At 41.8% G+C, this 27536-nt stretch overlaps 1 protein-coding gene across 2 annotated transcripts; it reads right to left on the bottom strand.

Annotated features, from left to right (window-relative positions):
- Positions 1 to 27536, bottom strand: LOC145816030 (uncharacterized). Of its 2 annotated transcripts, XR_014358507.1 has the most exons (5): positions 26767 to 27438; positions 24141 to 24366; positions 23827 to 23930; positions 450 to 675; positions 1 to 239 (listed from the first exon to the last, which is right to left on the bottom strand). XR_014358507.1 is itself a non-coding variant. In XM_082912261.1 (4 exons), the coding sequence occupies exons 2-4, from the start codon at positions 24330 to 24332 to the stop codon at positions 669 to 671; spliced, it is 303 nt and encodes a 100-aa protein (XP_082768387.1). In that variant the 5' UTR covers positions 24333 to 24366; positions 27402 to 27536; the 3' UTR covers positions 537 to 668. The 2 variants fall into 2 exon arrangements, 1 of the variants encoding a protein (XP_082768387.1); XM_082912261.1 differs by lacking the exon at positions 1 to 239 and having other exon boundaries at positions 537 to 675; positions 27402 to 27536.

Here is a 27536-nt window from a genome sequence, read left to right as displayed (position 1 = left end):
ACAACCGAGCTTGAATTTGTTGATGATAAAGTTGTCATATGCTCCCCAAGAAGCTTTGGTGAGGTATGGAATCTTAAGTATTATCCTAAATAACAATGTTCTTTATAATTTTAAGCTTCAAAATTCCATAACCATAAAAAGAGAGGGAAACATAATTGCCAAGAACCTGAACAGCCTCTTTGAAAATCACTTTCGGCATCAATCACCTCTATCACCCCACGTTTCCTTCTAGCCTTAGCCTAAGATGAGGTGAAAAAGGCAAACCAATAAACTTAAAAACCAAGTAAACTGATAAGAAAAGCAACTAGCATAATAATAAGGGTCACAAAGATTGTACATTCTTCATTGCACTCACTTTCATGCAGAATATACAATCTTTTTAAGACTCTTAACATGTATCCTAACGGCACACATTAACAAAATCTTAATAATAATGTAAGATTCCATACCTTAGCAAAGCTTCTTGGGGAGCATATGACAACTTTATCATCAACAGACTCAAGCTTGGTTGTCATTTGTATTTGTGACAGTCCAGTGTCCCAAGGTAGCGCTCAGGTCAGACTGAGATCACTAGGTCGCACATTGTCAACAGGTGAAGGCAGATTATTGAGATCTAAATCAAGCACCGTTTTTTCCTTCATGTCTCAATTCACCCTTCAGATGTTACCTTAGTCCCTGCATGTTTATAAAATAACTTTAGTTGTTTATTGCAGTCAGTTGGAACAATTTCATAATAAGGATGGAAATTGGTTTTAAAAAAGTATGCCATCCTATTTTTTCAATTTTTTTCTCAAATGCCCATCTCACTGCTATGATGAAAAGAAAAAGTATATATATATATTATTAGCAAACAATCTACATATTTAAAAATGCATTTATGTAATTGAAGAAAAAATTATGTTAGAATTTTAAAAACAATTTTCCAAGTTTTCATTACAAAACAAACATGTTTCACCAAAATAAAAAATAAAAAATCTTGAGCTAATTTTAGAAATATCAAATTAGAAGAAAACATAGATCACAAAGCAAAAAAATGATGAACCATACAACAAAAAACAAATTACGACATCCCCATGTTTATTTTGCCACTAAAGAGTACCACTACTGCCTTCATATTGCACAATCCTCATGTACCACCACACCTTAAGGAGCACTGAACACAAGACACAACTATGGCACGATACGGACATGCTGACACAACAATATTTTTTTTAATTTTTTATATTGACATGACATAAAAAGGACACAAAAACAAATATGTATATATTTTTATATTTATACAATAAACTATTACCTATTTCTCATTTTCTGCATTGCCAATAGATTTATATATTATTATATGACAATACTAAGAAATCATTTACCACACCCTACGTCTTAGAAAAGAAGTGTGAACTAAAATCATAATATCTATTTTAAAAACTGTATTTATAAACAAATCGTAAGACTTGGGCTTTAGGGCTCTTAAAATTAAAAGATCTAATGGATGAGATAATGTTAATGGATATAAATCTACATTAATTTTGTTTTATTGTTAGATTCCAAAGTTATTTTCTTCAAACTTACAAGTTATATGTTTTGTGTTTGTCTAAGTCAGTATGTTAGGTTTAAAAAAAATAATAATAATAATAAATAAATAAATAAAATTAATAATGACTTGTTGGATGCACGTTCGACACAGACTTGTCGCCTTCTTGAAAAAGTGTTCGAGTTTCTAAGACCACACCAGTTGTTTCTATCATGAACTTCATCAAATAGGATTTGTCTTGTGTTAAATCAATTTTTTACTAGAATCCAATCATTATGTTGTTTTGAATATTTTTAGAAGGTTTTAAAAAAGAAGTATTAGTGAAAGCAAAGAACTCTAATGCATCCAACTAAGCCCTGATTGGGTTTGCATTATCCTATACCTGAGCTAAATAAAATTCATAAGATCCTACAACTCTTTAGCTCAAGGAGTTGAGTTCTCAAATTTTGTGAACCAAAAGAGAGAAAGAGAGAATATAATACAAAAATAAATAAATAAATAAAAAATTAGGTTCTGGGTTTAAAGAAAACAGTGAACATTATTCATTTTTAAAATTTCAAATTAAATTCCAAAATAAATAAATAAATAAATAAAAGTAATCTCGAAGTTTTGCAGAAAAATTTATGGAAGCGCTGTTTAAAATAAAAACAAAAACAAAAATTTGTGATGTCTGTAGAATCATTATTTCATTTTCATTTTCATTTTCATTTTCATTTTCGTCTTCTCTACAGAGTGAAAAAGAGTTTTAAAAAATAAAGATTCAATTACACACTTGATTAACACTATACCAATATATCACAAAATTTCTCTGTAATTTACCCACTTGATTAACACTATCACAAAATTTACCCACTTGATTAACATTATTCTCACTTTCCCACTTAATTTACCCACTTGATTAACACTATTCTCACTTTCCACTAATTTCTCTGTAACACTATATCACAAAATTAAATTAAATCTCTCTCAAGCACAAACACACAAACAGAGTTGAAAAATCACAAACACTTGAGAGAGAGAGAGAGAGAGAGAGAGAGAGAGATTATAAAGAATCAGACCCCAATTCACTAGCAGATGTATAAAGATTATAAAGATTATAAAGAATCGGAGTGGGTTTGGTCTTCTCTTCTGTGGTGTCTATGAATCAGACCCCAATTCACTAGCAGATGTATAAAGAAAATCACTTACTCAACTAAGATTACATATATCTAGCTGTGACTTGTTAAACTATAATCATACGCTGTGCGTACCGAATTCCGCACTAGATGAAAGTGGATCAGGGCTCCGTACTCAGTTGGACTATCCAGGGACCGGGACTCCTGCCACAAGAAGCACCGTTAGAGCTGCCCGGCCAGGGTTAGCCGGATAACCCCTCTGGCGTGGGAATCAGTGATCAGAGAAGGAATGTATGTTAAGTTTGATTAGAAAAGTTCTCCTTAGTTCAGTTCAATTCAGTTACCTTCAATGTGAAGTTTATGAAATATATATAGTATTCCTTACTTGCTTCTCAAGGTGGTTTCATGGAATGTGGATGCTGCCAGGTGTCCTTTCAGCATTGCTGCCAGGTGTCCTTTCAGCATTGCTCCAGGTGGGGGACCACCTGGTAGTTGTCATTGATTGCATATACTCATTATAGGCATGCTGATAACAAATCACATTCCTTTGGTTCAACAACTTCCGTGATTCTAGGTGTGGGGGACCAGCTGAGGTGGCAACCTGCACATGCTTGCACTCACAGCTCCCACGTTTCCTTGTGAGGTTTCTCCAGCTCCGTACTCATGTACTTCAGTTCGGTACTGATGTGCCTCGGCTCGGTCTGATTCAGGATCATTCATGGAAATGGGCTAGCCCATTATTTGTTCGGCCCACAGATTCCGTTTCGCAGCTCGGCCCAGACCAGCATTACGACTGGGCTAGCCTTTCCACTGCGGGTTGGGCCCAAGTGCTTGAGGACTTGGGTGGACTGTTGATCATGAAGTTGAGCTCAACTGGTTTGTCCATATACTCATCTGACCCACTTGGATTCGGACTTTGTCGGATTGGGCCGGCCCAAGGCTTGGACCTGACCCATTTCACATTTAGCCCCTTCATTTGCCCCCTAGCTCGCGCTAAGGTTCCCCTTGGGGGGAGCTATTGTTTGGCTATCCAAGCGTCGCGTTGTTTTGGTTCTCCCCCAGTTCGGCCTTGGTGGCGATTCAATCCTGACACACAATTCCTGCATGCGTCCTTTCATGTAACACGTGGCGACGTGTGATAGGTGTGCAGAGATAATGCGTCGACTCCATACCGAAGGTCATGATTTATGTACCTGCACGCCGACTGGTGTAATAAATGCTCAGGCTATCAATTCGAATCCCTTGATTTACTTTTCTCATTCCTCTAGTGAGTTCCAAAGAGAGAGAAAGAGCTTCTTCCCATTCCTCTGGACCGATCTCGTTGGTGCTCCGCTTGGGCTTCTTCGCTGCTGATCCTGCTTCGCTACCACTATTCTGATCTCTGTAAGTCGTCTCATGACTCTTCTTCTCTTTCCCTTTTCTGTTTCAATCATCTTGTTTGGCCCACTTGCTATCCGTGTCCCATACTCTGTTATCTGAATCCTACTTCTGTCCCATTAGGTTGGTCGAATGGGTAAGTTTCGTTCCTTGGTTGATACCCCGGAAGCCATGGCTATGTTCCGTCTGGATTACAATATTCCCCATGACGTTACCCTTTCACTGGCCAAAGTAGATGCCAAACGTATGGGTACGAGGAACACCGTTGCCTTTCCCATCGCAGCAATAGTCGAGGGAGGGGTTCGGTTTCCTCTTGACCCGTTAGTGTGCCGTTTTCTGCATCAAGTCCAGTTAACCCCAATGCAAGTATCTGTGAACCTTTTCCGTGTTGTTTGCGGCGTATCTGCCCTCAATAGACGACTGGGCCTGAACCTTGACATATGGGATATCTTGGGATGTTACACCCTTTCTCATAACAAAGACCATAGTACATATTACCTGCGTGTTCACTCGGCTGATTGTCACTTAGTTACTGGACTACCGGATTCGGATAAACACAATGACGATTTCCTACAAGTTGGTGGAAATTGGGAGTTCCCCGCCGGAACCGAGTTTCAGTCTGAACGGATGCCGCAGAAAGACGGCTACCCAGGTTCGGGCCTCTCCTTCTAATGCCTATGGTGTTTCTTACTCTATTTTGAATATTACTCTGATGGGTTGCTTTCTTTTTGCAGAGTCCTCCCGTTTCCAACGAAGGCCGAACCGAGAGAATGCTGAAGCCATCAAAGCTGCCTTGAGGTATAAAAAGAGATCTGCACCTGAGTTATTGGACTACCAATCAACTTACCGTTCCGTTATTCCAAAGAAGGCAAGGCTCGCTGCTGCCCTTCTGGACTCTGATACCGAGACTGACACGTCTCTCACCCCTCTGGTCTCGAGCCGCCGCAGGAGTCAAGATGCATTTTCTGAGAGAGCACCCTCCCCTGCCCCCAATTTCGCAGGGAGCGGGTCTGTGGCGAAGAGAAGGGTGTTGGTGGATTTAGAGGCCGAGGTCTTCGGAGCCTCCGGTGCTTTGCAAACCCTCTGGAGAAGACCGAGGTGAAGAGCCTCATGGAGGTAAATATGGAAGTTGGAGCTTCTGGGACCCCTGTGACTGCTGTCGAGCCCTCAACTTCAGTCGCTGCACGAGCAAAAAAGAGAAGAAGGGAGGTTGGCAAAGCAGTGGTGGGGGAAGCTTCTCAAGATCCTATTGAGGATGATGCTTTTGAGAAATGGGAACCGCCAATATCGCTTAAGGGCAGGCCCATTTCCACCTCTGATTCAGTTGTCGCTTCGCAAGATTTTGCCTTTGATTTGACCAAGTTTTTGTTATTCCCGGTTGATATGGCCGACCATAATGGGCCTTGTGACATTCCTATCTTGAAGGGGACCCTTCAAATGATGACTGCTGTAAGTGTTTTCTTCGCTTTACTTAACTTCGTTGTTGCGTTGCTGTCTTCCTTTTTTCTAAGTTCTTTGTCGTCCTTTGCAGTGTATCCAGAGAATACATCTGTCCATTACCCGTGCTGAAGAGCTACAAAGGGCCGTGCTGGAGGCTGCAATGAACGTAGAGAGGTTGACGGTAAACTTGGAGTTAGAGAAGAAAGGACACCGAACCGCTGAGAGGGAAGCCTTTCGTTTGAACAAGATTATCGCTTCTACTGAACAATCGAAGGAGGCTGCCATTGGGACACAAGCTCAACTCGAGGGGAACGTGGCCGAACTGGAGGCCGTTATTGCCGTGATGGCTGTAGAGCGTACTACGCTAGAGGCCAAGCACTGGCAACAAGGCTGGGATGAAGCTGGGGCGGCGTACAAGGAAGAGGTTCTAGTGCTGCGAGACAAGCTCCTTGTAAAGGGTTGGATGAGTGCCTTAGCCGCTGCGATGGTTCCTGAAGGCTCTTCCCTGTATCATGATGTCCCTGTTCCTTCGAGATCCTTGGGTTTGAAGACTATTTCTACCCCTGCTGTTCTACCAGACGATGTTTTCCCAGAAGATGATTTTGCAAGCAAGACCTAGAGCATGAATGTTGCCGCTGAAACGGTGGACGTTGAAGGGGTTAAAACCCTAGAGACCGAAGCCACGAGAGATGTGGTTAAGGTGGCTCCTACTTCTCAGGAAGTTAGAGCTTCCTCTACTTTTCCTCCCGCAGATGGCCTGGACAAAATTGCTGATGCTGCTCCTGAGTTGCCCACTGTTGATGAAAAATGATGTTGAAAGAATTTGAACTTTTTGCTTTTCTGTTTTGGTGTATTGTGGCTCGGTTTCCATGACGGGCTTTCTTTCTTCACTTTATCAAGACAATTTTTCCTTTTTTTTTTTTCTTTGCTGCTGGTTGTGAGGCCTTCTGTGCCCTTTGCTGGATGATATAATTTTCTCTTTGAACTTGCAATTTGATGCTGTTTGGCTTTTATGTCTGAATGTATTCTATACTGCTTGCCCCCGGCCGAGCTCTGTTGGGACCTTTGGGCCGAATAGGTGCTCGATCTGATTCTATATTGTCTTTAAATAGATGCTCTGTCTGATTTCTGTACTGCTTGCCCCCGGCCGAGCACTGTTGGGGCCTTGGGGCCGGACTGATGCTCGGTGTGACACTGCACTATTTGCCCCCAGCCGAGCACTGTTGGGACCTCGGGGTCGAACTAGTGATCGGCGTGGCTAACGGATATGTGGTATGGCTGTGCTTTGACTTCGTAAGTGGGTCTTACTTAGGTCCAGGTTGGTTTCGAAAGAAAACAATTGTTTGCCCCCACCTGGAGCTAAGTAAGATCGATACTGAAGAGTTGCCCCTTGTATAGAACTGCTTGAGTCTGTTTCAACTTTGATAGTACAAGTGCATTTGAATGAGAGACATGCAAAGAGGGATGTCTTACTCAGGTCCAGGTAGGTTTTTAAAAAAACAATTGTTTGCCCCCAGCTGGAGCTGAGTAAGGCTGATGTTAGAAGTTTGCTCTTGACGTAGCTCAGTTGAGTTTGTTGCAACTCTGCTGGTTTGAATTAATACTAAAGTGTTAATGTGCTGATACTTAAGAAGTTCTGTAGGTGCAAAGATGTGTGCTTAAGATATGTCAGTGTAGTTTCCACCAAGCAATTCCACTTGGCTAAATAGAGATATTTTACTTAAGATACATTAGTGCGGTTTCCACCAAGCAATTCCACTTGGCTAAATAGAAATGTTTACTTAAGATACATTAGTGCGGTTTCCACCAAGCAATTCCACTTGGCTAAATTCCAATTTAGTTACCAAACATTTTTCCACCAAGCTATACCACTTAGCATGTTTGAGTGCTAACCAAATTTAAATTCCGTTTAGTCGTTCTGAAACTGAGCCATTTGGGTTAAAACCAAAGTTAATTCCGTTTGACAAACGTCAAAGCTAATTGCATTGGGTAAAGACCAAAGCTAATTCCGTTTGATACACATCAAAGCTGATTCCGTTTGGTAGAGACCAAACCTAATTCCGTTTGGTAAGAACCAAAGCTGATTCCGTTTGGTGGGAGCCAAAGCTTATTCCATTTGATAAACATCAAAGCTAATTACAAGAATTGGATAAATCTGAGAGGAGTGGGAAAACATTTGCATTGGTCAACAAATAAGTGCCTTTACATCCTGATAGAGAAGTTAGGGGATGATTCTATTGATAGTATTTCTTGAGGTTTGCTACATTCCAAGGCCGAGGTATTGCTTTGCCATTCAGATCCTTTAGGTAGTAAGCTCCATTTCCAACAACGGCTGTGATTTTATAGGGACCTTCCCAGTTCGGCCCAAGTTTGCCCTCACCAAGCACCCGTTTATGATCCATGACTTTCCTCAAAACCAATTCTCCTAGTATAAATTGCCTTGGGAAAACTTTTTGGTTGAAACTTCTGATGAGCAGCTGCTGATATACTTCAAGTCTGATCAGCGCTGCCTCTCTTCGGCCCTCTGCCATATCCAGTGCTTGCGCGATAGCTTTCACATTACTGGAGCTTTCAAATAATTCAGACCGAAGGATTGGAAGACCTACTTCGAGCGGGATGATGGCCTCCATTCCATACGTTAAAGAGTAAGGTGTTTCTCCTGTGGGGTGTCGTGCTGTAGTTCGATAGGCCCATAATACGTGAGGTAACTCTTCAACCCATTTGCCTTTGGCATGTTCAAGCTGCTTTTTCACTCCGTTGATGATGGTTTTGTTCGACGCTTCTGCCTGACCATTGCTCTGCGGGTACCCTGGAGAAGAGTTCCTATACTCAATTCTGAGGTCGGCACAAAATTTTCAGAAATCTTACCATCGAACTGTGTTCCGTTGTCCGCAATCAGTACCCGCGGAATGCCGAAACGTACTACCACATTTCTCAAAACAAACCGCTTTGTGTCGGCCTTTTTGATGCTTGCCAGTGCCTCAACTTCAACCCACTTGGTGAAATAGTCGGTTGCAGCAATGAAGAATCGCCTGTTCCTAGCGCCTCGCGCCAATGGTCCAACAATATCCAGGCCCCATTGCGCAAAGGGCCATAGGCTGGTGAGTGGAGTGAGAGTTTTGGCTGGCTGATGAATGAGTGGAGCAAACCTCTGACATTTGTCGCACCTCTGTACGTACTGTTGTGCATCTTGTTGCATCCGTGGCCACCAGTACCCGTGAGTGAGGGCTCGGTGCGCCAGTGACCTTCCGCCAACGTGGCATCCACAAATCCCATCGTGAATTCGTAGAGAACATTCTCGACGAGATTTGGATGCACACATAGGAGGTAGGGGCCAAGGTAGGAACGTCTGTATAGCTTCCCAGACTGTGAGATCCAGAATCGAGCTGATTTATGCCTAATGTTGTTGGCTTCCCTTCTGTCTTCGGGGAGTTTACCAGATTTCAGAAAGACCAATATTGGATCCATCCAGCTCGCCTCTAAGTTGTTGCAGAGGGCTGGAGATGCAATACTTGGTTCTGGTACAAACTCAACCCAAACTCTCCTGGCATCCTTTGTATCCATTGATAAGCCGAGGCATGCTAGAGCATCTGCGTGGCTATTTTTGTCCCGACTGATTCGTTCCACTCGTATGGATTGAAATTTTCTAAGTAGGTCTCTTGTAACAACCCTCACTTCAACTTAGTCATACTTGCATGCATTTACGTATGACCTTGTCTTGTTATGTGCATTTGCAAATCCTGTCTTGTTTTGCTTGAGTGTTGCTTGCATGCTTTGTTCTTGCCTGGTGTGTTGCCGAGGTCATCTTAAGCCCAGACACCTTGGAACCTTTCCACACTTAGAACTATCTTGGAACCACTTCGGTTGACCTCTATCTTCACCCTGGCATATTAGCCGAGATGTCACCATCTAGGCCGAAGTGCCCGTCGCCTAGGCCAAGATGTTACTATCTAGGCGTTCTAGATCCTTGATCCTTGCACTCAGTAATTTTGTTCCTGGAATGGTGTGACCTAGACCAAGGTGTGGCACATCTAGGCCAAGGTGTGGCACAGCTTAGTCAAGTGTTGTCCTTCCAAGCCGGTGTCGTTGTCACCCTACTTGCCGAAGCTTTGCCCTTAGCCGAGATCATCACTTGCCGAAGTGCTCTTGTCGTCTAGCTTGTTGAACACACCTTGTCATGGTCTTGTCTTGTCAGTCAGTCACCTTTTTTAGTACAGCCAATCAGCCGATGCCACGTGCCCCAACAGAGGGTTAAGTTAGTGACTGTCGAGAGAAACATATCATTTTGTATCAAATCTTGTCTTTTAGAGAGAGAGACTCTAGGGAGAAGAAGGTGAAGCCTTTGAGTAAGAGAGTGAACTTCCAAGCTTGATCATTGAAGTTTGAACCGTTAGATTCGAGTTCTGAGGTTAGAATCTTAATCATCTCTTGTTGTTCTTATTGATCATCTAGCTGCATTGCACGATCAAACCTGTTCTACACGTCAGGCATTGATTTAAAGTTGGTTTTAGAGAGAGAAAATGGTTTTCATGTGTTCTTGAAGAAAAACCTTGTTTGATCCGAAAGTTTGCATTAAGGCTCATGTTTTTGTGTTTGTTTTCATAAGATCCTTGAATATGGGTACCCAGGTCCATGTTTTCGAATTCATAGCATGAAATCTCAGATTTTGTAATAGCAAGTTGTAATCTTTGCATTCATCTTCCTCATGTTCATGTTCTTCATGTTCGTCATGTTCTTCAAAAGAGGGAAACCCAAATTTTCCCGACTTCATTTCCTTGAGTGTGGCCATCGAGGCCACACCTCGGCAAAGAGGTGTGGGACCTCGGCCTAGACCTGGTAGTTGCCCAGCATGTTTTCCAGAGATAAGAAACTGTGTTTTGATTTGATTTGACTTAGTCTTTGAAGAATGCCGAGGTCATTTACATGCATGCAAGACTTGTTTTGAGAAGTGCATTCAATAGACTTTGCCATGTGTTTGTAGGATTGGGACTTGCCTTGACCCCGACGTTTGAAGAACTATGTGAGTGGTATTTTTAATAAAGCTATGTTATCAATGTTTTGATGAACTTTGCTTTGCTTTGTTTTGAAAAGTATTTGTTAAGCATGAATGATTGTCCCTATTTTGTATACCAAGTATTATCTTGTTTTGATGATATCTTGCTTTGAAAGTCCTTAGTGCCAGGGGACTATAATGCAACTGCACATCTTGTTTTGGAAGTCCTTAGTGCCAGGGGACTATAATGCAACTGCACATTTTGTTTTGAAAGTCCCTTGTGTTGGAGGACTCTAAACTTTCGCAGTACTCTCGTGTTAGGGGGCTACGGGCCTTTGTAACATAGGTCCTTTGTGCTAGAGGACTCTAAACTTTTGCAGCACCATTGTTTGAGATATCTCCCTTGCTCTGTCTTGTTTTGCCACTGACGATTTACCGCGTGGGTTTGCTTGTCCGGAATGTCACCATTTGTGATATGTTGATGCTAGTATGCATCCCTTGAAGCTTTAAAGATTTGCTAGTTGGACGAGGTCCATCCCTTGTTATATAAAGTTTTGATATGTATCGTTTTGAAAGGATTTCGGCCATTATTCATGTAGACCCCTTTATTATTTATATCATTCACTGAGTATCCAAGCTCACCCTCTTAATATATATACGTAGGTGATGAGAAAAAAGGCGGTGACGCCTAGAAGTGATTCGCGAGCTTGTTTGAGATTTTTGCCTATGTCAGCTTAACTTGTATTTACGTCGGCTTGACTTGTATTCATGTCGGCAGTCTTGAAAATTATGCTTCTCGACTTGTAATACTTGTATTTTGCATACGTCGGCTTGAGAAGCCTTTTGGTCAAGATGTAATTTGTACTTTACCTCATTTGTAACTAAGTTGTAACCCATGTAAAGATGTTTGCCATTTCATTTGACTTACGCACAGCTCTTATGGACTAATCTGATTTGTATGTATTGCTTCCGTACTTGCGAGTCCCATATATTTATACTCTGTTGTGTGTGGATTTTTGAAAGTTAGCCTTCGGTAATCTCGGATTACTGGCCATCACGGCACCATAACTACTAGGGGCGATTTGGGGTCGTGACAGAATGGTATCAGAGCACAAGTTCCTTAGTATACGTTATTCACACACTTTGAGTCCTAAAGAGCATAGGATTTCCCTTAGAAGGATGTTAGGATTGCATCATATTGCTTGCTATGTGAACAAGGTGTGCATCGTCTCGGCATGCTTAATTGTTACTTGCCTACATGTTTATTTGTTCATTTTGTTTTAAAGTCACATTTTGCATACTCATAGCATCATGAGGAAAGGTAGACCTCCGGTTGGCCGAGATCAGTCCAAGGACAGATTAGACAGACTGGAAAGGTTAGTTGAAGGTTTGGCCTGCAAGTTAAGGCAGACAAGATAGCAGTACGCTAGTGCTACATCGACTCAGGCCGAGCAGACAAATGGCCAAAATGCAGCTCCACCTCCACCTCCACCTCCACCTCCTCCAGTACCACAAGTGCCCCCACAGCCAGCTTTATATGGGGACGGCACGATAGCTTTGATTAGAGAGTTCAAGGAAATGATGCCACCGAGATTCCAAGGGGGTATAGAGCTGATGAAAGCCGAAGCGTGGGTTTTGGAAATGGAGAAGCTGTTTGAGATCTTCCCCAGCACCGACACCCAGAAGGTGACATTAGCAGCCTTTACACTAGATGACGACGCTCGCAGATGGTGGATGATGGTTCGAGAAAGCAATCCAGATTTGACCTGGACCCGATTTTTGGAGTTGTTCTACACCAAGCATTTTCCCCTAAGTGTTCGAGATCGCAAGACTACCGAATTTCAGACTCTGACGCAGGGCAGTAGAACAGTGGCTGAATACGACCGTGCCTTTACCGAGTTAGCGAGGTATGCACCCCACATGGTCAACGATGAATATATGAAGGCTAGGAAGTTTGAAAGTGGGCTTCGTGGACCGATACAAGACCGAGTTAACATGCTCAATATGCCGACTTACGCCGGAGTACTGGACAAAGCCATTATGGCCGAAGCTAACTTGAACAGATATCAGAGTTCGGGAGAGAGCCAAAGGAAGAGGCAGAATTATGACAATCGCCGAGCACAATCTGGTACTAAGAAGAAAGCGAATGTTGGCGGTTCAAGCAACCCAAGGCAGGAAAGTAGTACTAAGCCGACATGCTCAAGTTGTGGGAAGCCACATTTCGGGGTCTGTCGTCGGGCGTCTAGAGCTTGTTATGAATGTGGTGAAATAGGTCATTTTGTGAGGGACTGTCCAAAAACAAGGGCTGAAGATAGTAAGAAAGATGAGAATACCTCGGGTTCCGTACAAAAAGGTAACGCTGGGAAAGGACAGATGAGGCAAGGCAGAGTTTTTGCACTGGTACCAGGAGACACTCAGAATGCTGAGACAGTGGTGTCAGGTATACTTCCAATTTGCTCTCAAAATGCATATGTATTGATTGATTCGGGTTCTACGCATTCATTCATTTCTGCTAAGTTTGCCGAGAAGATTAATAGGAAACTAGAACCCCTTGATTATGTGTTATCTGTATCTACTCCATCTGGGAGATCTATAAATGTTGCATCCATCTATCGAACAGGTGTTGTTGTGATTGGGAATGTTGAATTGTTAGCTGATTTAATGCCATTGGACATAGCTCATTTTGATGTTATATTGGGGATGGATTGGTTAGTGGCAAATCACGTATCTATAAATTGTGTTTCTAAAAGTGTCACGTTAAAACCCCCAAACCTAGCCGAGGTCACGTTTCAGGGTAAAAGAGTAGTATCCCCACCTTACTTAATCTCATCCTTGAAAGCCTGTAGGTTGGTCCAAAAGGGGTGTCAATGTTATCTGTGTAGTATACTAAGTAATTTGAATGGAAGTATTGAGTTAGCCGACATCCCAGTTGTTAATGAGTTCCCCGACGTCTTTCCAAATGATTTGCCGGGTCATTAGGCGATAAAGAGGTAAAGTTTACTGTTGACATCATGTCGAGAACCCAGCCCATCTCTAAGACACCCTATAGGATGGCCCCCGCCGAGCTTAAGGAATTGAAACTTCAACTAAAAGAGTTGCTAGATAAGGGTTTTATCAGGCCGAGCACTTCATCTTGGGGAGCACCCGTCTTGTTTGTTAAGAAGAAGGATGGTACACTTCGTCTTTGTATTGATTACCGGGAACTAAACAAGGTAACCATTAAGAGAAGTACCCGTTATCGAGAATAGATGATTTGTTTGATCAGTTGCAAGGAGCTCGAGTCTTTTCCAAAATTGACCTTAGGTCGGGTTATCATCAGCTTAAGGTTAAAGCCGAGGATGTTGAGAAGACCGCTTTTCGGACGAGGTATGGCCACTACGAGTTTTTAGTAATGCCTTTTGGAGTGACCAATGCCCCTGCAGCATTTATGGATTTAACGAACAGAGTCTTTAAGCCATATCTAGATAAGTTTGTGGTCGTCTTCATCGATGATATGTTGATTTACTCTAAGAGCGAAGCTAAACACGAGGATCATTTGAGACTTACCTTACGGACTTTGAGGGATCGGAAATTGTATGCTAAGTTTAACAAGTGTAAGTTTTGGCTTTCGATTATTTCATTTTTGGGTCATGTAATTGATAAAGATGGTATTTCGGTCGATCCTAGTAAAATTGAAGCCATTGTGAATTGGCCGAGGCCGACTAATGTGTCTGAGGTTCGTAGTTTTCTGGGATTGGCAAGTTATTACAGAAAGTTCGTGAAGGATTTCTTAAGGATTGCAATTCCGTTGACACAGCTGACTAAGAAGGGAACGACTTACGAATGGACTGAGGATAGGGAATTAGCCTTCCAGGAGTTGAAGACGAGGTTAGTCGCAGCACCAGTTCTTATACTACCATCAAGTAATGAGGAGTTTCATGTTTATAGCGATGCTTCACATAAAGGTCTGGGTTGTGTATTAATGCAAGGGAGTAAGGTTATAGCATATGCCTCTCGTCAATTGAAGCCATATAAAAAGAACTATCCCACCCATGATTTAGAACTAGCAGCCGTAGTATTTGCTTTAAAGATTTGGCACCACTACTTGTATGGGGCTTCTTGTCAGGTTTTCACAGATCATAAGAGTTTAAAGTACTTGTTCACTCAGAAAGAATTGAAAATGAGACGGAGGAGATGGCTTGAGTTGTTTAAAGATTACGATATGCAAATTCAATATCATCCAGGTAAAGCTAACACCGTAGCTGACGCTTTGAGCAGAAAGATGGTTGGAAATTTGGCATGTCTGACCACGATCTCAGTGGAGCCGACTACTGTTGAGGAAGTAAAGACAAGACAGATGGAGGATGAATTCTTCAAGAAGGTAGCCGATGAGATTATCACAAAGCCGAGATCAGGGTACACCATAGAAAATCAAGTGCTCAAGTTTGAAGGAAGATTGTGTGTGGCCGAGATCCCAGAGTTGAAAAGAAAAATTTTGCAGGAAGCTCATGGTTCCAAGTTTGCTGTTCACCCAGGGAACACCAAGATGTATCAGGATGTGAAACAGACGTTTTGGTGGCCGAATATGAAAGGAGAAATAGCCGAGTTCGTGTCCCAGTGTCTGTATTGTCAACAAGTGAAAGCAGAACATCAAAGGCCAGCAGGACTTCTCCAACCTTTACCGATTCCTGAGTGAAAATGAGAGCACATCTCCATGGACTTTGTGGTTGGTTTGCCAAAGACACAAAAGGGTATGGATTCGATTTGGGTTATCGTGGATAGACTAACTAAATCAGCGTACTTCTTGCCTGTTAAGACCACCTTCAACGCCGATAAACTTGCTTTGTTGTATGTGAATGAGATTATTAGACTTCATGGAGTGCCGATGTCAATTGTGTCGGATCGAGATCCGAAGTTTGTTTCCAGATTTTGGCAGAGCCTGCAAAGAGCTTTCGGAGCCGAGTTGAGATTTAGCACAGCTTTTCACCCCAGACTGATAGGCAAACAGAGAGAACGATTCAGACACTTGAAGATATGCTTAGACTATGTGTATTGGACCTCCAAAGGAGTTGGGGAGTACATTTGCCATTGGTGGGATTTACCTACAACAACAGTTATCAAGCTAGCATTGGCATGGCGCCGTATGAAACGCTGTACGGAAGAAAGTGCAGGTCGCCGATATGTTGGACCGAGGTAGGAGACAAAGCTCTGCTTGGTCCCGAGTTAATTCAAGTAACAACCGAGAAGATTAAGCTCATTCAGCAAAGAATCAAAACCGCACAAAGTCGACAGAAGAGTTATGCCGACCAGAGAAGAAGAGAGTTGGAATTTGAAGTCGGGGATCATGTATTCCTAAAGATTTCGCCGATGAAAGGAGTTACAAGATTTGGGAAGAAGGATAAGTTAGTACCCCGTTACATCGAGCCTTTTGAAGTTCTTGAGAAGGTTAACCTCGCTGCCTACAGACTTGCCTTGCCGCCAGAATTGAACCAAGTCCATGATGTGTTTCATATTTCGATGTTGAGGAAGTATATTCGAGATCCACTGCATGTGATCGACTATTTCGGAATTGTAGTTAATAAGGATTTAGGCTACGAAGAGAAGCCGATACGGATTATCGATAGGCAGGTGAGACAATTGAGAAGTAAGTCGATACCAATGGTGAAAGTTGAATGGAAGGAGCATTACGGTGAGGATGCTATATGGGAAATGGAAGAGGAAATGAAAGTCTGACATCTAGAATTATTTTTGGAACAAAGTAACTCAAGTTTGGGGACCAAACTTCTTTAAGGGGGGTAGGATGTAACAACCCTCACTTCAACTTAGTCATACTTGCATGCATTTACGTATGATCTTGTCTTGTTATGTGCATTTGCAAATCCTGTCTTGTTTTGCTTGAGTGTTGCTTGCATGTTTTGTTCTTGCCTGGTGTGTTGCCGAGGTCATCTTAAGCCTAGACACCTTGAAACCTTTCCACATTTAGAACTATCTTGGAACCACTTCAGTTGACCTCCATCTTCACCCTGGCATATTAGCTGAGATGTCACCATCTAGGCCGAGGTGCCACGTCGCCTAGGCCGAGATGTGCATCATCTAGGCCGAGATGTTACTATCTAGGCGTTCTAGATCCTTAATCCTTGCACTCAGTAATTTTGTTCCTAGAATGGTGTGACCTAGACCGAGGTGTGGCACATCTAGGCCAAGGTGTGGCACAGCTTAGTCAAGTGTTGTCCTTCCAAGCCGAAGCCGATGTCGTTGTCACCCTACTTGCCGAAGCTTTGCCCTTAGCCGAGATCATCACTTGCCGGAGTGCTCTTGCCGTCTAGCTTGTTGAACACACCTTGTCATGGTCTTGTCTTGTCAGTCAGTCACCTATTTGAGTAGAGCCAATCAGCCGATGCCACGTGTCCCAGCAGAGGGTTAAGTTAGTGACTGTCGAGAGAAACATATCATTTTGGATCAAATCTTGTCTTTTAGAGAGAGAGACTCTAGGGAGAAGAAGGTGAAGCCTTTGAGTAAGAGAGTGAACTTCCAAGCTTGATCATTGAAGTTTGAGCCGTTAGATTCGAGTTCTGAGATTAGAATCTTAATCACCTCTTGTTGTTCTTATTGATCATCTAGCTGCATTGCACGATCAAACCTGTTCTGCACATCAGGCATTGATTTAAAGTTGATTTTAGAGAGAGAAAATGGTTTTCATGTGTTCTTGAAGAAAAACCTTGTTTGATCCGAAAGTTTGCATTAAGGCTCATGTTTTTGTGTTTGTTTTCATAAGATCCTTGAATATGGGTACCCAAGTCCATGTTTTCGAATTCATAGCATGAAATCTCAGATTTTGTAATAGCAAGTTATAATCTTTGCATTCATCTTCCTCATGTTCATGTTCTTCATGTTCGTCATGTTCTTCAAGAGAGGGAAACCCAAATTTTTCCGACTTCATTTCCTTGAGTGTGGCCATCGAGGCCACACCTCGGCAAAGAGGTGTGGGATCTCGGCCTAGTCCTGGTAGTTGCCCAGCATGTTTTCCAGAGATAAGAAACTGTGTTTTGATTTGATTTGACTTAGTCTTTGAAGAATGCCGAGGTCATTTACATGCATGCAAGACTTGTTTTGAGAAGTGCATTCAATAGACTTTGCCATGTGTTTGTAGGATTGGGACTTGCCTTGACCCCGACGTTTGAAGAACTATACGAGTGGTATTTTTAATAAAGTTATGCTATCAATGTTTTGATGAACTTTGCTTTGCTTTGTTTTGAAAAGTATTTGTTAAGCATGAATGATTGTCCCTATTTTGTATACCAAGTATTATCTTGTTTTGATGATATCTTGCTTTGAAAGTCCTTAGTGCCAGGGGACTATAATGCAACTACATATCTTGTTTTGGAAGTCCTTAGTGCCAGGGGACTATAATGCAACTGCACATTTTGTTTTGAAAGTCCCTTGTGCTGAAGGACTCTAAACTTTCACAGTACTCTCGTGTTAGGGGGCTACGGGCCTTTGTAACGTAGGTCCTTTGTGCTAGAGGACTCTAAACTTTTGCAGCACCATTGTTTGAGATATCTCCCTTGCTCTGTCTTGTTTTGCCACTAACGGTTTACCGCGTGGGTTTGCTTGTCCGGAATGTAACCATTTGTGATATGTTGATGCTAGTAAGCATCTCTTGAAGCTTTAAAGATTTGCTAGTTGGACGAGGTCCATCCCTTGTTATATAAAGTTTTGATATTTGTCGTTTTGAAAAGATTTCGGCCATTATTCATGCAGACCCCTTTATTATTTATATCATTCACTGAGTATCCAAGCTCACCCTCTCCATATATATATGTAGGTGATGAGCAAGAAGGCGGTGACGCCTAGAAGTGATTCGCGAGCTTGTTTGAGATTTTTGCCTATGTCAGCTTAACTTGTATTTACGTCGGCTTGACTTGTATTCATGTCGGCAGTCTTGAAAATTATGCTTTTCGATTTGTAATACTTGTATTTTGCATACGTCGGCTTGAGAAGCCTTTTAGTCAAGATGTAATTTGTACTTTACCTCATTTGTAACTAAGTTGTAACCCATGTAAAGATGTTTACCATTTCATTTGACTTACGCACAGCTCTTATGGACTAATCTGATTTGTATGTATTGCTTCCGTATTTGTGAGCCCCATATATTTATACTCTGTTGTGTGTGGATTTTTGAAAGTTGGCCTTCAGTAATCTCGAATTACTGGCCATCATGGCACCATAACTACTAGGGGCGGTTTGGGGTCGTGACATCTCTGGCCTTGCCTGCGTACATAGCCATTCTTTCATCTCGAGTTTCATAGACCCCAGAAAGCTGGTTCACCACTAGTTGTGATTCGCTGAAAACAAGAAGTTGTTCTGCACTAAAGTGTTCGGTGCTACGCAAGCCAGCCAATAATGCTTCGTACTCGGTCTCGTTGTTTGAAGCCTTCCAGCCTAGCCTGAGAGCCTGTTCCCAGATAAATCCTTCTGGAGAAATAAGAACTACTCCTGCCCCCGAGCCTCGGTTATTGGATGAACCATCGACGTAGAGTTGCCAGATGTTTCCAATAAAGAGTTTCCATGCTTCCGAAGCACTGGGTTTTCCTTGTTCGGTGGCGCATGGCACCTGTGCCGAACTCAGATTCCCCGGTTCGGTACTCTGGGTGGGAGTAAATTCTGCGACAAAATCCACCAAGACCTGGGCCTTGATTGCTGTCCTGGGTTGATACCGAATGTCAAACTCACCAAGTTCTACTGCCCACTTTGCTGTTCGACCAGAGAAATCGACTCGGCTGAATACAGATCTGAGGGGGAATTCAGTGAGGACGTTAATGGTATGCCCCTGGAAGTAATGTTGCAACTTTCTTGAGGCGATAAGCAGCGCGTAAGCTAACTTTTCCAATGGTAGATACCGTGTCTCGACATCTAGTAAAGTCTTGCTAACATAATATACTAGTCTTTGTTCCTTGTCAACTTCTCGAATTAATACTGCACTCACGGCATGATCTGAGACTGCTAGATAGAGGTACAGCTCATCTCCCAGTTCTGGATTGGACAGTAGAGGAGGTGTACTAAGGTATCTTTTGAGGCTCTGCAGTGCTTCGGTACATTCGCTACTCCATTCAAATGTTGCCTTTTTTCTCAAAAGCTGGAAGGAGGGCTTCATCCGATCTGAGGATTTGCTAATAAATCGATTCAGTGCGGCCGCCATTCCGGTTAGTTTCTGCAGTTCCTTAGACTTTGTTGGCACTTCGAGATCCTGTATTACCCTGATTTGATCCGGATTCGCTTCAATTCCTCTGTGAGTGACCATGTATCCCAAGAACTTCCCAATTCCTACCCCGAAGGCGCATTTCCAGGCATTGAGTCGAAACTGGTGGTTTTTCAGGATGCTAAAAACTTCTCTCAAGTCTGTGAGGTGGTTTGTAGCGAACTTGCTTTTTACTACCATGTCGTCTATATAGGCTTCCATGGTTTTTCCCAGTTGGTCTTTGAACATCCGAGTGATCATTCGCTGGTAGGTCGCCCCGGCATTCTTGAGGCCGAACGGCATTACTCTGTAGCAGTAAGTCCCTCTCGGAGTGATAAACGCTATCTTTTCTTGATCCGGACCGAACAGTGGTATTTGATGATAACCGCTATAAGCGTCCAGAAAGCTCATGCGCTCATGCCCTGCTGTTGAGTCTACTAGTTGATCAATGCGAGGCAGCGGAAAACTATCTTTAGGGCAGGCTTTGTTCAAGCAAGTGAAATCGGCACAAACTCTCCATTTTCCGTTCTTCTTCTTGACTACAACTGTGTTAGACAGCCATTGCGGGTACTGAACTTCTCTGATTGCTCCCAAGGCCAGGAGTTTTTCGACTTCGACAATTACTGCTTCGGTGTGCTCAACTGAGGATCTCTGACTTTTCTGTACAATGGGCCGAGCTGAAGGACTGATGTTGAGCTTATGACAAGCAAATTCTGGGTCCAACCCTGGAGTATCATATGCTAACCACGCGAATACCTCTATATTTTCCCTCAGCAGTTCCAGCAGCTGAAGTTTCTCATCAGTGCCTAACGAGGTACCGATAAGGAAGTACTTTTCCGGGTCATCTTCTCTTACCAAGACTTTCTCCAAATCCTCTACCATCTTTTCCTCTGGAGTTCCCCCCACATCTTCCAAGACTGGCTGTCCGGCCACTTCTACCGTCTGTACCCGATTGCAGAGCTGCTTTGCCTTTAATGCTGCCATGAAACAATGTTTGGACGCAACTTGATCTCCTGAGATCTGCTCTACTCCGTGTTCCGTTGGGAAACGGATGAGCTAGTGATAGGTTGAAAGGACTGCTTCCATTCGATGAATCCACGGACGGCCAAGTATGGCGTTATAAGGGGATGGTGTACTAATAACCAAGAACTCTATCTGGAGGGTTTTTGTCCCCGCTACGACTGACAATACTATTCTACCGAGCGGCCATTCCGGCTGTGAATTGAAACCGACCAACGGGGCTGCCGCTGGGGTGAGATGCTGCTCGGAGAGGCCAAGCTTTCTGAACAAATCATAATACAGTATGTCTGCCGCACTGCCCTGATCTTTTTCGATGCCGGCTCCACTGACATGATTCGCTGAATTTGCGCAGCCTTAGCGATCTCTTCCTTCAGTGCCTCCTCAGATTCCTGAGCCGCTGTCCCATAGATCACATTTATTATCAGCCGGGGTGGATGCTCAATATTTGCTTTTGAAGGTGGGTTCCCCAGCTCGGCCACTTCCTTATCCTGATCAATGTATTCCCTTAGGTGTCCAGCTGCCACCAGTTCTTCCAAGTGTTGCTTTAGCGCCCTGTAGTTCTGAGTCATGTGTCCCCTGTCTTGGTGGTAGGTGCATCTGAGCTTTTGATTGCGCCGAGCTGGATCTCCCAACATTTTCGGCGGCCAAACAAAGAAGGGCTCTCTCTTGATCTTTTCCAGGATTCGATAGATTGGCTCTTTGAACACAGTCACAACAGCTTCGTAGGATTTGGACTTATCTACCTCATTCACTGCAATCCCTCGGTGTTCTCCTCGATCCGTTCTCTTCTTCTGCCGGGCTATTTGTTCTGCTGACACTACCTCGATGGGGATCTGATCGTCTTTGAGACGAGCATACTGCTCAATTCTGGCGCGCAAGTCTTTCAAAGCTGTGGCCGGGCGCTTGGTAAGTGATTGCCTCAACTTACTTTCCGAGCGCAGACCATGTTTGAAGGACATAACGATCATCTGCTCGCTGCACACATTTTCTTCCAGATCATTATACTCTTCCCAGTATCTCCTAGCATAATTGTGCAGCGTTTCCTCTTGCTCCTTCCTGAGGCCGAACAGTGTATCCGGCTCTTTTGGGATCTTAGTATTGGAGACGAACCTGGCTAGGAACTCTTCAGAGAGCTGCTTCCAGCCATGAATCGACCCAGCGGGGAGTCGATCGAGCCATCGGAGTCCAGTTTCTCCCAAGCTGGATGGGAAGACTTTGCACATCAGTGCCTCATCTCGGCTCCATAGGCACATCATCTGTCTAAAATGGCTGATATGTGTCAGAGGGTCCGATTTCCCATCGTACAAAGTGAACTTTGGTGGAGTGAACTTCTTTGGAGGTCTCATGGTCTCAATCTCCGGAGAGAATGGCGAAGAGACGAGCCTGTCCAGCGCTCGATGTTCTCTCTGGTGAACAGTACAGTCCAGATGATCTCGATGTTGCTCATTTTGCCTATTGCCAATCAGCCAAGTGCGAAGATCCTGAGGAGGGTATTCAATTTGTTGACTAACCGTCTTCTGCCTCTTGGCCCTCCTCCGGCGTGACCCACGGGTGTGGCTACTCGCCGCTTCACTCTGTGCTGGGATGGGTAGGCTTCGTTGCCCGGAGTCATTCTTGGAGAATTTTTTCACTGGTAGTTCTCTAGACGAGCTCCTTTGTTGCAAACGAGAGGGCTCTGCTTCCGTCCTCTTTTCCGTCGGATCACCCAACACCTTCTTAAGTTGATCTTTCAATTCCTGTATCTCCATTCCCATGGAATCTATAATTCGATCTCTATAATCCTTTTCCAGAAGGAAATGATGAGAAGAACCTCCGGCGAAGGGCAGTCGATGCTCGACGGATTCGGGGGTTCGATTATTGTTTCCAGTTTGCTTCTCCAGAACTGTTGGAGTGCCAAACCTTTGTCCTTCGTCTTCTCCGTCTGTGGAGTATGTGCTGAAGGCGGAATGTCCTCAATCCCCATTGCCGGAACTAAATGCAGAGCTCAGAGGTAAAGTGATCCACGTTCACCGCACCAATTGTGCGTACCGGATTCCGCACTAGATGAAAGTGGATCGGGGCTCCGCACTCAGTTGGACTATCCAAGGACCGGGACTCCTGCCACAAGAAGCACCGTTAGAGCTGCCCGGCCGGGGTTGGCCGGATAAACCCTCCGGCGTGGGAATCAGTGATCAGAGAAAGAATGTATGTTAAGTGTGATTAGAACAGTTCTCCTTAGTTTAGTTCAATTCAGTTACCTTCAATGTGAAGTTTATGAAATATATATAGTATTCCTTACTTGCTTCTCAAGGTGGTTTCATGGAATGTGGATGCTGCCAGGTGTCCTTTCAACATTGCTCCAGGTGGGGGACCACCTGGTAGTTGTCATTGATTGCATATACTCATTGTGGGCATGCTGATAACAAATCACATTCATTTGGTTCAACAACTTCCATGATTCTAGGCGTGGGGGACCAGCTGAGGTGGCAACCTGCACATGCTTGCACTCACAGCTCCCACGTTTCCTTGTGAGGTTTCTCCAGCTCGGTACTCATGTACTTCAGTTCGGTACTGATGTGCCTCGGTTTAGTCTGATTCAGGATCATTCATGGAGATGGGCTGCCCATTATCTGTTCGGCCCACAGATTCCGTTTCGCAGCTTGGCCCAGCCCAGCCCAGACCAGCACTACGGCTGGGCTAGCCTTTCCACTGCGGATTGGGCCCAAGTGCTTGAGGACTTAGGTGGACTGTTGATCATGAAGTTGGGCTCAACTGGTTTGTCTATATACTCATCTGACCCACTTGGATTCGAACTTTGTTGGATTGGGCCGGCCCAAGGCTTGGACCTGACTCATTTCACATTTAGCCCCTTCATATGCAAAAGATGAATTTGTATCCAACATACCCACAAATTAATTTTTATTTTTATTTTTTTGTCAAAATCAAATTAAAACTTGAGATTAAGCTAGCAAGGGATTCATGGTATCACTTATATATCTAAACCCAAATCTATAATGATGGGTTAGAGGAGAAGAGATATGTTGTTTTAAATAAAAAGAGAAAATCCCCTTTTGATTTGCAGAATTGAAATTGAAACACAAACACTTTCAAAGTTTTTATTTTATTTTATTTGTTTTGAGAATTGAAAAAAACTTACAGTGGATGAGGGAAACATAATTGCCAAGATGCTGAACAGCCTCTTTGAAAATCACTTTCAGCATCAATCACCTCTATCACCCCACGTTTCTGTCTAGCCTTAGCCTAAGATGAGATGAAAAAGGCAAACTAGTAAACTTAAAAATCAGGTAAACTGATAAGAAAAGCAACTAACATAATAATAAGGGTCACAGAGATTGTACATTCTTCATTGCACTCATTTTCATGCAGAATGTACAATCTTTTTAAAACTCTTAACATATACCCTAACGGCACACATTAACAAAATCTTAACAATAATGTAAGATTTCATACCTCAACAAAGCTTCTTGGTGAGCATATGACAACTTTATCATCAACAGACTCAAGCTCGATTGTCATTTGTATTTGTGACGGTCCAGTGTCCCAAGGTAACGCTAATGTAAGACTGAGATCAATAGATCGCACATTGTCAACAGGTGAAGGCAGATTATTGAGATCTAAATCAAGCACCATTTTTTCCTCCATGTCTCAATTCACCCTTCAGATGTTACCTCAATCCCTGCATGTTTATAAAATAACTTTAGCTGTTTATTGCAGTCAGTTGGAACAGTTTCATAATAAGGATGGAAATTGGTTTTAAAAAAGTATGCCATCCTATTTTTTCAATTTTTTTCTCAAATGCCCATCTCACTGCTGTGATGAAAAGAAAAAAAATAAATATATTATTTAGCAAACAATCTACATATTTAAAACTACATTTATGTAATTGAAGAAAAAATTATGTTAGAATTTTAAAAACAATTTTCCAGGTTTTCATTACAAAACAAACATGTTTCACCAAAATAAAAAATCAAAAATCAAAAATCTTGAGCGAATTTAAGAAATATCAAATTAGAAGAAAACATAGATCACAAAACAGAAAAATGAAAAACCATACAACAAAAAACAAATTACGACATCTCCATGTTTATTTTGCCACTAAAGAGTACCACTACTGTCTTCATATTGCACGATCCTCATGTGCCACTACACCCTAAGAAGCACTGAACACAAGACACAAATATGGCACGATACGGCCATGTCGACACAACAATATTTTTTAAAATTTTTTATATTGACATGACATAGAAAGGACACAAAAACAAATATGTATATAGTTTTATATTTATACAATAAAATATTATCTATTTCTCATGTTCTGCATTGCCAATAGATTTATATATTATTATATGACAATACTAAGAAATCATGTACCACACCCTACGTTTTAGAAAAGAAGTGTGAACTAAAATCATAATATCGATTTTAAAAACTGCATTTATAAACAAATCGTAAGACTTGGGCTTTGGACTCTTAAAATTAAAAGATCTAATAGATGAGATAATGTTAATAGACATAAATCTACAATAATTGTATTTTATTGTTAGATTCCAAAGTTATTTTCTTCAAACTTACAAGTTACATGTTTTGTGTTTGTCTCAGTGAGTATGTTAGGTTTTTGAAAACATTAAAAATAAATAAAAATAAATAATAATAATAATAAAGACTTGGTGGATGCATGTTAACTTATCACTTTCTTGAAAAAGTGTCCGAGTTTCTGAGACCACACCAGCTGTTTCTATTATGAACTTCATCAAATGAGATTTGTCTTGTGTTAAATCAATTTTTTTGCTAGAATCCAATCATTATGTTGTTTTGAATATTTTTAGAAGGTTTTAAAAGAGAAGTATTAGTGAAAGCAAAGAACTCAAATGCATCCAACTAAGCCCTGATTGGGTCTGCATTATCCTACGCCTGAGCTAAATAAAATTCATAAGATCCTACAACTCTTCAGCTCAAGGAGTTGAGTTCTCAAATTTTGTGAACCAAAAGAAAGAAAGAGAGAATATAACCAAAAAAAAAATTAGGTTCTGGGTTTAAAGAAAACAGTGAACATTATTCATTTTTAAAATTTCAAATTAAATTCCAAAATAAATAAATAAATAAAAGTAATCTCGAAGTTTAGCAGAAAAATTTATGGAAGCACTGTTTAAAATAAAAACAAAAACAAAAATTTGTGATGCATGTAGAATCATTATTTCATTTTCATTTTTGTCTTCTCTACGGACTGAAAAAAGAGTCATAAAAAATAAAGATTCAATTACACACTTGATTAACACTATATCACTATATCACAAAATTTCTCTGTAATTTACCCACTTGATTAACACTATATCACAAAATTTACCCACTTGATTAACACTATTCTCACTTTCCCACTTAATTTACCCACTTGATTAACACTATTCTCACTTTCCCACTTAATTTACCCACTTGATTAACACTATTCTCACTTTCCACCAATTTCTCTGTAATTTACCCACCTGATTAACACTATATCACAAAATTAAATTAAATCTCTCTCAAACACAAACACACAAACAGAGTTGAAAAACCACAAACACATAAGAGAGAGAGAGAGAGAGAGAGAGAGAGAGAGAGAGATTATAAAGAATCAGAACCCAATTCACTAGCAGATTTATAGAGATTATAAAGATTATAAAGAATCGGAGTGGGTTTGGTCTTCTCTTCTGTGGTGTCAATGAATCAGACCCCAATTCACTAGCAGATGTATAAAGAAAATCACTTACTCAACTGTGATTACATATATCTAGCTTTGACTTGTTTAACTATAATCATATGCAAAAGATGAATTTGCATCCAACATACCCACAAATTAATTTTTATTTTTATTTTTTTGTCAATATCAAATTAAAACTTTGAGATTAAACTAGCAAGAGATTCATGGTATCACTTATATATCTAAACCCAAATCTATAATGATGGGTTAGAGGGGAAGAGATATGTTGTTTTAAATAAAAAGAGAAAATCCCCTTTTGATTTGCAGAATTGAAATTGAAACACAAGCACTTTCAAAGTTTTTTATTTTATTTTATTTTGAGAATTGAAAAAAACTTACAGTGGATGATGAAAGAATGAGCAAAGTAAGGCATTCAGGGACAATACTGGGTAAACATTTTTGTGCAAAAACACAGCTTTCACATCACTGTTAGTTTGTGAGGTTTGATTGTTGTTTGAGTAGAAGCCACTAGAACTTGACCAAAACAGGGAACCCTTGAAAATCGAAGAGAGAGAGAGAGAGAGAGAGAGAGATCAGAGAAGGAGGCTGACAAGTCTTCTTTCAGTTTGAGAAGCTCTTGAAGATCGACAACGAGGAGGGATGAGAAGATAGAGAATGAAGAGAAATAGGGAGATAGAGAGAGAGTATGGGTCTGAGACTGAGAAACAGAGAGATAGAGAGAGACGTATTATGGGCGGGTGAGCCCACGCTTTCGGGCCATTTCAAGCCTTCACTTTCGAGAACACATGAGAGAGAGAGATTACAAACTAACGCACACAACTAGAATTAAACATCGAACGATCAAAACACACTGATCAAACCCACCACCAATCATCGAAATTTTTTTTAATAATAAAAAAAAACTATAAAATCAAATCACTCAACAACCCACAAACAATCGCAAGCAATTCCAAAAGATTAATTGATTTGTCAAATCAGATCAAATCAAAAAAAATGAAAAGATCATGCCATACCTCTAGATTTTCACGAAAGATGATTAAGACTCGCAATGATCGAACATATGCACTATGACTTTCTTATAAGTAGAAGAAATTTCCTACGAAAATGTTTGTTTGGAAGGGAAATGCACGCCTGTGCATTAAGACTCA

Source organism: Camellia sinensis, unplaced genomic scaffold (assembly GCF_055761805.1).
Source record: "Camellia sinensis isolate YWXY unplaced genomic scaffold, ASM5576180v1 Unanchor3, whole genome shotgun sequence".
Classification (NCBI taxonomy): domain Eukaryota; kingdom Viridiplantae; phylum Streptophyta; class Magnoliopsida; order Ericales; family Theaceae; genus Camellia; species Camellia sinensis.
Note: the sequence above shows the minus strand (reverse complement) of the source record. Positions and strands in the feature narration are given on the sequence as shown.